Source organism: Oryctolagus cuniculus, chromosome 8 (assembly GCF_051225735.1).
Source record: "Oryctolagus cuniculus isolate XC-2025 breed Fujian yellow rabbit chromosome 8, ASM5122573v1, whole genome shotgun sequence".
Taxonomy (NCBI): Eukaryota; Metazoa; Chordata; class Mammalia; order Lagomorpha; family Leporidae; genus Oryctolagus; species Oryctolagus cuniculus.
In genome coordinates this window covers 75,414,533-75,425,336 of record NC_142874.1, presented here as the reverse complement: position 1 = coordinate 75,425,336, position 10,804 = coordinate 75,414,533, and the positions used below count along the sequence as shown (strand labels likewise).

At 34.0% G+C, this 10,804-nt stretch overlaps 1 protein-coding gene across 1 annotated transcript; it reads right to left on the bottom strand.

Annotated features, from left to right (window-relative positions):
• Window positions 1-4,966: 4,966 nt before the first annotated feature.
• Window positions 4,967-8,440, bottom strand: FABP2 (fatty acid binding protein 2). Its single transcript, XM_002717226.5, has 4 exons — window positions 8,308-8,440; window positions 6,802-6,974; window positions 5,673-5,780; window positions 4,967-5,276 (listed from the first exon to the last, which is right to left on the bottom strand). The coding sequence occupies exons 1-4, from the start codon at window positions 8,372-8,374 to the stop codon at window positions 5,226-5,228; spliced, it is 399 nt and encodes a 132-aa protein (XP_002717272.3). The 5' UTR covers window positions 8,375-8,440; the 3' UTR covers window positions 4,967-5,225.
• Window positions 8,441-10,804: the final 2,364 nt, after the last annotated feature.

Here is a 10,804-nt window from a genome sequence, read left to right as displayed (position 1 = left end):
ATGGCCTAAATATCTCTACCAATGGTGTTCATCATTAAATAGTCAGTGCCTGATACATAGTGCTTTTCCAAAATTATTTTGGTTCAATAAATGAAAGTAGCTTCAGTGAATAGGTTCTGTGAGGATAGATAAAGGAGGTCATTGTATTAGTTTTGTTTGGTGTAAAATTTGAAACTGAAGAAGCACTTAATAAAATATCATTTCAAATTGCAGAATATGGAATGTCAAACCATTCTGAAACACTATACACAGATATGGGGAAACTGCCCTGAAAACTTTTGAAATAATCTATGTCCTTGACCGGTAGATGGCACTCTAATACTGTAGAGAGCAAATTGTAGCAGAAACTAAATTCATGATTGTTTAAAATCTAGCCCATGCCCCAATCCTCATTTCCCACTTCGATTATACCCCAGGCAACTAACTTCCCCACCAATTCACTCCTCTTAAGGTGCTTGGGGTTAACTTGTTACCAGTCTGTCTAATTGCTCAAAGAGAATAGAACCAACCAGTTCAGTGATATGCAGGGCCCAGTCTACAATGAAATTTTGGACTCCTTTTTAAAAAATTATTAGAATCTTAAGACAGTAACAGCAGAGCATTAAACTAAGCATAGAGTCCTTCTGAACCTGCACAAATCCTACACTGATGAAACCAGCCATACTTTATAATGTTCATGATATTTCCATCTCTACCCCACTCTCCTTTATTGCACCAATCTCTCCCCTGTGACAAACACCAAAACACCTACTTATGAAATAATCACTGTTATTCATAGTTTATAGAATCTTAGCAATGAAAGACAATATAGAGCTAGATCTAGACCAACCCCTCATTTTGAAGATGATTCAACTACATTCCAAAGAGATGAAGTGGCTCTCTCAAAGTCCCCAGTGAGTTATGTCATGGATGGGACCGGAAGTAAGGGTTCTCATCTACCAGGCCACGGCTTGCTTTATCACACAGACTGGGGGACAGAGATTTTGAGAATAATTTTGTCATATACTAAAAAAATACTTTATTTTCTCTGCAAGAGAAGGGTGCATATTTGTATTACTTGTGTTTATTGAGTACCAGCTCTATGCTAAGAACTATACTAGATACTTTTACATATAATATTCCAACAATTACTATTTTTCAAATGAGGAAAATTGAGATAAGAACTGGAAAGGATCTTAGTAAGTGAAAAGACAACTGTTTAGATAAGAGTGTGATTCTAAAACCCACTCTGTTTTCAGCACACCATTACTGAATTCTAGAAAAGTTAAGTGAGCCCACAGTTACTGAACACTGGTCTTGTTTTTGGTCAGTTCTGGATGATCTTTGGGACTCTTTGCAATCTTTACATTCACAAAGAATCTTCAAAACGTTAATGGAAAATACATATTATGGAAAAAATACATGGATTTCATTTTCTGTAGTGAAATAAGCATGCACTGATTTGTTATAACATGTCTGAAGAGGATCTAGTTTGAAATACGAAGACGATAAAACATCAGTTTGAAAAAGTCACTATCAGAGCAACATGAATTCTACTAAAATTAAGGCAAGTACAAACATTAGTTTTTGGAGTAGTTTGGGTGAAAGAATGGTGAACTCAGTTATGCTTTAGGAAAAGTTTATGGGAAAAATATGCCAAAGGACTGAACAGTTTAAAATTGATTTTAAGAAGAGATGAAATAATGTTGAAGATTAAACTCATAGTAACATGCTATTCACAGTAATATGCTTCATCAGTTTGTGAGGAAAGAATTCATATTGTTCATGCTGTAATTGAGAAGGACCAACAATAGCAGAAACAGCTAATACCATAGACATCTCGATTGGTGTGTCTTACACAATTCTGACTGAAAAACTAAAGTAGAGCAAATTTTCTATTCAATGGGTGCCAAAACTGTTGCCCCTAGATCAGCTGCAGACAAAAGCAAAGATATCATTGGGAATTTGAGACAAGTGGGATCTAGGTCCTGAAGCATTTCTTTGAAGAATTGTACCTGCTGAAACACGGCTTTAGCAGTGGGATCCTGAATATAATGCACAATCAAAGCAGTGGTTACCAAGATGTGGAAGTGATACAGTCAAAGCAAAAGTGGACTTGTTAAGAGTGAAAGTCATGAGACAAGTTTTTTTTTTTGGAATGCCCAAGGCTTTTTGCTTGTCAATTTTCTGGAGGGTCCAGAATGATAACATCTGCTTCTTAGGAGAGTGTTTTGATAGTTAGGCAAAACTGAGTTAGAAAAATACCCGAGAGTTTCATCAGAGAGTTCTCTGCCACAGCAATGCTCTTGCACATTCCTTTCATCAATCAAGGACAGCTTTGGGAGAGTTTTAAGGGACAACCAATAGGCATCCATGTTACAGTCCTTATTTGACTCCTTCTCACTTCTTTTTATTTCCTAATCTTAAATCTTTAAAGGGTACCCATTTGTCTTCGGTTAATAATAATGATATGGTTAAATTCCTAGGACACTCAGTTATTTAGGGATGGGCTAAATATCTGTTATCTTCAATTATGAAAGTGTCTCGAACCTGATGCTGAGAAATAGTTTATGTATTTTTTGTTTTATATGCCACAGACTTTTTGAAGTCATTTCTACTATGCTTCCTGCTGCATTAAGGCTTTTGCTTTAGCATGTTTCTTCTGCTTGAAACACTCTTTCCTCTGTCATTTCATTAAAAATAGGACCACAGGGGGATCCAACCATATAAAGAATTGTAGACGAATTTAAGAACATTGGCTTTTTCTGTGCATGACATGAGGTCATTGCAGTGTTTAATGCAAATAAGCCATACGATCTGATTTTTAAGGATCCTCTGAGTGCTATGTTGGAAAAGAGTCCTAAAAGGGTAGGGTTGGGAAGGTAGAAGCTCAGTTGCTTATCAGGGGGTTATTGCTATAATTCAGGGGAGAGATAATGGTATCTCAGGCTATTTATATAGCTGTGGAAGTGACAGGAAGTGGCTAGATTCTGGAGCTATGTGTGTATATAAATATTATATTTTTAGCTTTTTGTTGTGGAAACTTTCAAACACATAGAAAAATGGGGAGAAGAATATGTGAATTCTCATGTCTTATAAGGTACCCAGTGAACCTGTAGTTTGTTATCATAAGTCAGGCACTTTTGAACAGCTGTAGCAGTTGTCAACTTGTGACCAAATCTGGTTTCATCTACAAGCCTTGCCACTTCTTCCCTAACCCTAGATACTAGACAAAGCAATTTGATACAAATCTAAGATACCATATTTACTGTATAAATATTTTGACTTCTACTCCAGTTGCATCTAAGTCTCTATTCTGCTATCTAACCTATGGCTGCTTCTTGCTTGTGGTTTGCTGTACTCCTGACTTAGTTAATCTTCTATACTTGTTGTCCTCTTTAAACCTTTTCCCTTCTTATTTCTCAACTTCAAACTCCCTAAAAAGAGATAATTCTAAGTTCTGCTAGTAGCTGTTGTTCAGTTTGCACAGACTTCATACCCTGGCCCTATTTTGGTAGATTGGCTGCTCTTGGGTCAGGCACATTCACTTGGCCAAACAGGGTGACATAATGGCAAGTTCTGTTGTCTCAAGAAGGGGTTATTGAAATGACAGTCACTAAGCAAATAATAGGCAATTTACCAATACTAAGGTAGTGGAAATTTAATACTAGATAGATACAAATTAAAAAAACAACAACAATCTGTGATGAGGCTTGAAATAGGAGTGTCTAACCACTGAATTGCCATTATTTTACAGCTGACCTGACCCATTTGGAGTGCTATACCTGGGTGTCATTAAGGAATTCAGGGATTTTTTTTTCTGAAGATATCTTTACTTTTAACAAGCTGGGTAATAGCATATCATAGTGTACTAGACTGATAATCAAGACCTAGATTTATTTCTTGTGTTCATCATGGCCCCTATACAACATTAAATGAGTTAATAAACTTCTTTGTATTTTAGCCTTCCCTTTTAAATGAGATTAATACCTGCCTTTTTCATGTTTCACATTTGTAGACAAGTAAGATTAGAGAGATAAATATATATTGAATCTCTATAAAAAGGCATGTGAAAATATAAATAATTACTATTTCCTATGTAAAGATTCTCTTGAAGTTATATGATGAACAGTAGATTTATGTTTTGTTTTTGCAAAACCTTCCATATGCTCTGTGCATTTCCATCATGGGCTGAGACGTTTTTCTTCACACATTGTAATTTATTTGTTATATGTGTATACCACTTAGAAGAGTCCATAGCATATAGTAAGAACTATGAAAATGTGAGCTGTTACCTACTTCAGTATGAAAAAGAATGTGTCAAAACAACAAGCCCATGGAGTTGTAAACACTCAAAAAATTGATCTCACTTTCTACCCTGTAATATAGAAATGCATTCTGCTAAAATACCATTGTTTGAGGCCCATAAAATAATACACATGTGCAAATCAGTAAAAGGAAACTTTTTGGGCCTGGCAAATTGGCAGTATGTTTGTACCAAAAGAGTAGAAGAGAGCTTAGAGATTTTGATCAGTAGATTGATGATGGAGATTAAGTATGAAAAATTTTTTTGCCTTTCTCAGGTGATCCTACTTTTCATGAGAACCATGGACAATGTAGAAAAATATCATACATTCATTTAACTTAGGACGTCACTTGCTTCCTATCACAGTCTTCAAAGTGGAATGTATTGGGAAATACCCACACCCAGGGAAGAGGACAGCGAGGATAGCTATCAAAATCAGAATGGTGATTATCTTTGGATAGTGAATATATGAGAATATTTATTTTGCATTTGCTTTTCTTATTTCTAGGTTTTCTGGTGTCCTATGTTACTTTTATAATAAAAAAGATTACCAAGAAAATTATTCACAACCAGGGTAACATTTTAAAAATTCTCATGCAGACCATACTTGGCTTACCACATTAACAGTCTTTGTCACATAGCTTCTTTTTTTTTAAGGGAGAGGCTACTAATACAGCGATGTGGGAACAATATTTTTATTTTAAAATGTTACAGAATTTCTTTAGAAGGCCAATAAGTGCATATCTTAAATAATGAAAAACACATTAAATCCAAATTAGTGTTTACTTCTTTTGCTTTGGCAAGACTGAAAATACATCAATGTTTATAAAAGGATTAATCAGTCAGTAACCTTATATTTCATGAGGAAAGCAAAACAGTTTTGTTGCAATATAGATCTTTCATCCAAGTTTTATTCTTGGCCCTGCTCCAAGAACAATGCTCATTCCTTTTTAAAGATCCTCTTGGCTTCTACTCCTTCGTATGTATAAGTCTGAAAGGTGTTAAGAAACAGAAGAATTTGTCATTAAGATGTCAGTGTCAAATAAAGAAAAATATTATTATTATAACTTTAAATGAATTTGTTCCTTGTTTTCCTTGTACTTGATAGCAAAATTTTATGCAGATATAGGATACAGCCATTCAAAACACTTTTGGTTTGTAGTCATTTACATTTTTAGTTAAACTGGGCATTGATGTATTTGAAATATATATATATATATATATATAATGTTCTTTTTTATAAATAGGTATTGGAAAGTATATTTTTTAAATTGGTAGAATTCATAAGAAAATAACTAATCTGTTTATTGAAGTTGTAATTCAGTAACAAAAAATATTTTTATCATTTTGTCTTCGCAAGATAGTTATAAATACTTTTACAACTCACCTGGACTAATTCACCTCCTACAATTTCTCGGACAGTATTCAGTTCATTTCCATTGTCCAGCCGTTTGAATTTTCCAACAAGTTTATTTCCCTCAATGTTCCAGGCCCCCTAAATAACAATAATAGTAATAATGAGACATTTATTAGAGTCTTACACGTGTCAGGCACTAAAAGATCTATATGGTGAGTCCATTTCTTCCCCCTTTAATCTTAACAGTGACCCTTTGTGAGACTCTTATCTCCTCCATTTTACAGATGAGGAAATTATGATATGGCATAATAATTCACCTAAAGTCATGGAGCCAGGATTGAACCCAGGCTATTATGTTCTAGAGTACATGTTGGTAGATGTACTTATCTACCTCTGTATTTTGCATATGCTGAATTTTAAGGCAGATGAGCAATGCTTCTTTTTTCTAAATCATTCCGTTTAAGAAAAATGTCTTAAATTTAGTCATGGTTCAAATTAGTTTCATGAAGAGGCTATCAACACTGTTTTAACCTGTGACTGTGGTAGTAATTAAAGAATGGCATAACTGACAAAACATTAGCAATTAAAATGTCATTGTAAATAAATAATTTAACTAGAAAAATTCTGAGTTTTAAAAATTATGAAATTTAAAAAATTGGTGGAAAATGATGACTTCCTAAAAGTTTTTATGTCCAACATGAGAAGGTACATTTCTAGTGAGCTATATTATGTTAGACCTTTCAATTGGATAACTCACTCACTTATTAATTTATTAATTTATTTTTTCAGTCCAATTATTAAGTAACTGTTGTGTTTAAGTTCCATGACTCTAAAAGCATTTGTGGCTTTCAGATATATAAAGTTGGAATCACTGAACTGTAAATTTTTTTATAAATAGGTCTATACCCAGTCATTCACAGGGTATTTTTCTAATTCTTACTGTTCAATTTAGGTGCTTCACAGATGTGTATGAGGTTATAAACATTATGTTTAAATACCCTGCGAATTTATGCAATATTTAACATGAAGAGAATCCATTGGTTTCTTCAGTAAATGAAGGAGACCTGCAATAGTTAAACCATCCAATGATATAGAGTAGAGATTATTTTACTGTTGGATAGAAAAATCAAGAATGCATTACTTATGAAAAATTTCTTACACTGACTTCAGTTCCATCTGCTAAGGTGTAATTAAAGGTGACACCAAGTTCAAAAACAATTTCAATGGTTCTAAAATTGCTTGATTCTTTGACTGTGAATTTGTTTCCATCTTGTGTAATTGTCACCTTCAAATTATCATGAGCTGCAAGCTTCCTTTTCACCACATTAATACCTTCAAAAGGAAAGAGATTGGACAAAATAAAATCAAAGTGGCATGGAAAGTGTTTATTTTTCTAATTTCTGTTTTATTTGTTTATTTTTATTTTTTAGGGTGAGGAAGAAAACCTAATAGCATTGCCTTTGCATAAGAGCATTCAGATTCCTTTTGTAGGAAAAGTTCAAGCTCAGTTGTATCAAAAGAAGTGATTCAAACTGTTTCTCTAAAGCTTAAGAAAAGATAAGTGAAACATAGAATTTTAGAATCATAAAGTAAATTGAAAGTGTGTCATTGCAAAAATTAAAAATAAGAAAGGAGGAGGGAGAGTGGGAATGAGGGAGGGAGAATATGGTGCAAAGGTTCATTGAATTCTTAAAACTGTATATATGAAATACATGAAATTTATTCCCTTTGTATAAATAAAAAATTTAATAATAAAAAGAATTTTAGAATCATAGAGTTGAGTAATTTTAAAAATAATAACAAACTTTTTGTCATAGTGTTAAGGAAATCAAAATGCAGAAATGTCAAATGAAGGATAAAAGGTCTACTCCTGTATTTATAAAAAAACACTTTACTACCACATATACAGTATTCCTTTTTTAATTAATGCCCCTTTGTTTTCCATAATGGCTTATAAATTTTGAACTTCATAATTCACTTTGCTCCTTGTGGCATTTCTGACACAAAATGAGATTAAAAAATTTTATAGCCAAATTCATAATAATAATATACAAATTCCATAAAATTAAACTTGGAATCCCTAAACTATCAGATATAATTCATGCATATTTTTATTTTGAGGGAAATGACACACTTTTTTTGCCCCTCTTATACAGCGCATGAACTGCCAGAATATTAGAATAGATTTATATATCAATTAAATTCAAAACCTCAAAGAAAATACTTAGCTTCTTGAGATTATTCCCAGAATTTTATAGGAGAAAAGAGAACTTAACCTAATTTATTTGCAGTTGTGAATTTTGATGGAACTCTTTTCCATCAATTTAGTATATGGTCTTTGCTTTTGCTGCCTTTGAATTTCAATGTTTTAAAATCTGCAAATTATCATTACTCTGTGCATTTCTTTCTCAAAAAAACAATGCTAGTTTTCCATGATATAGGTACAATCAATAGATAAAGAGTGAAGGAAGTACATCTTGATCTTTTTTCTGTGTTTACACTGGTGAGACCATGTATTCTTCCAAATATAGGAAGCAAGAATGTGGTTTTCCCTACTCTGAACCATTATCTTCTCGATCCCCTCCTCCATATCAGAACCAATTCCTAAGTCAGAAAAACATCTGTGAGAAAGCACAGAAAGTGCCACTAAGAATGAAGTTCTTACCCATTTTTTCCATGAACTTGTCATAGTTCTCACTTCGGTCAACTTTCCAAGCACCATCAAACGCCATGATCTCAGTTGAGTTAGTCTCTGGGCAATCAGAGATTCAGACCAGTCCTTAGGAGAGAATTTATTCTATTTCTTATCTTGGAAACAACTTCATACTATGATGTGGAAGTTCAAAGTTCAAGAAATCGCCTAACTGTTCTGATGCTAACCCATTCTAGTTTCTCTTTGCATAAATACCTTAGATTTCTGAAATTCAAATCAATTAAAGCATAAGCATACCTGCCATGTCTTAAACTATACTCTGTGGACTTAATTATTTCAAGAATTAGAATGCATGCTGTCTGAAGATAGTTTTCCTACTTATATGTTCAAAGTGTACCCTGTACTCTGGCCAGCAGTTTATAGCACATATCAACTAACATCTGGATAATGAGACTATTAATGACCTATAGCTTTTTTTTTTTTACAGTAACAGGTGCCTTGTAAAATAAGACTTTGTGACCAAATACACTTGAAAAGTTGAAGTTGATATGATTGTTGAGAGTGAAAATTAATTTTCTCATATGCCATTTGATTGATGTCTAGGGTTGCCAGGTTTTAGATAAATATCCTAGCATCTGATACAGTACATGGCATCCAGTAGCTACACATGAGCTTATGGTTTTGATTTTGAATGGTTGTAGGCCTCTGAGTTAAACTTCAAGAGGGGGAAATGTGGGTGGATAACATAAAAATTTTCAGAGAAGAAAGAATTGGCCTTAAACATTTGCCATGTGCAAAGAACAAAAGCCAAATATCAGCTATGCCATTTATTAAGATCACTTCTTCATTTTATTCTTAATCTCTGTCATACCAAAAAAATGGAAAAATCTCCCATGCTCATGGATTGGAAGAATCAACATCATCAAAATGTCCATTCTCCCAAAAGCAATTTATAGATTCAATGGGATACCAATCAAAATACCAAAGACATTCTTTTCAGATCTGGAAAAAATAATGCTGAAATTCATATGGAGACACAGGAGACCTCAAATAGCTAAAGCAATCTTGTACAACAAAAACAAAGCTGGAGGCATCACAATACCAGATTTCAGGACATACTACAGGGCAGTTGTAATCAAAACAGCATGTAACTGGTACAAAAACAGATGGATAGACCAGTGGAACAGAATAGAAACACCAGAAATCAATCCAAGCATCTACAACCAACTTATTTTTGATCAAGGACCTAAAACCAATTCTTGGAGCAAGGACAGTCTATTCAACAAATGGTGCTGGGAAAACTTGATTTCCACATGCAGAAGTATGAAGCAAGACCCCTATCTTACACCTTACACAAAAATCCACTCAACATGGATTAAAGATCTAAATCCACAAAACAACACCATCAAATTATTAGATAACATTGGGAAAACCCTGCAAGACACTGGCATATGCAAAGATTTCTTGGAAAAGACCCCGGAGGCACAAAGTAACCAAATTAACCAATTAAGCCAAAATTAACAATTGGGATTACTTCAAATTGAGAAGTTTCTGTACTTCAAAAGAAAGAGTCAGAAAAGTGAAGAGGCAACTGACAGAATGGGAGAAATTATTTGCAAACTATAAAACCGATAAAGGATTAATAACCAGACTCTACAAAGAGATCAAGAACCTCCACAACAACAAAACAAACAACCCAGTTAAGACATGGGCAAAGGACTTAAACAGACATTTTTCAAAAGAGGAAATCCAAATGGCCAGTAGACACATGAAAAAATATTCAGGATCACTAGCAATCAGGGAAATGCAAATCAAAACTACAATGAGGTTTCACCTCACCCGGAATAGAGTGGCTCACATACAGAAATCTGCCTACAACAGATGCTGGCAAGGATGTGGGGAAAAAGGGATACTAACCCACTGTTGGTGGGAATGCAAATTGGTAAAGCCAATATGGAAGTCAGTCTGGAGATTCCTCAGAAACCTGAATATAACCCTACCATTCAACCCAGCCATCCCATTCCTTGGAATTTACCCAAAGGAAATTAAATTGGCAAACAAAAAAGCTGTTTGCGCCTTAATGTTTATTGCAGCTCAATTCACAGTAGCTAAGACCTGGAATCAACCTAAATGCCCATCAACAGTAGACTGTATAAAGAAGTTATGGGACATTACTCTGTAGAATACTATACAGCAGTAAAAAACAATGAAATCTGGTCATTTGCAACAAAATGGAGGAATCTGGAAAACATCATGCTGAGTGAAATAGCTAGTCCCAAAGGGACACATATGATATGTTCTCCCTGATCGGCGACAACTAACTGAGCACCAAAAAGGAAACCTGTTGAATGAAATGGACACTATGAGAAACAGTGACTTGATCAGCCTTGTCCTGACTGTTGATGTACAACTTAATACTTTATCCTTTTCAGTATTTTTTTGTTCTACTTAATACTATTTTTGAACTCTGTAATTAACACACAGTTATTCTTAGGTGTTTAAATTTAAC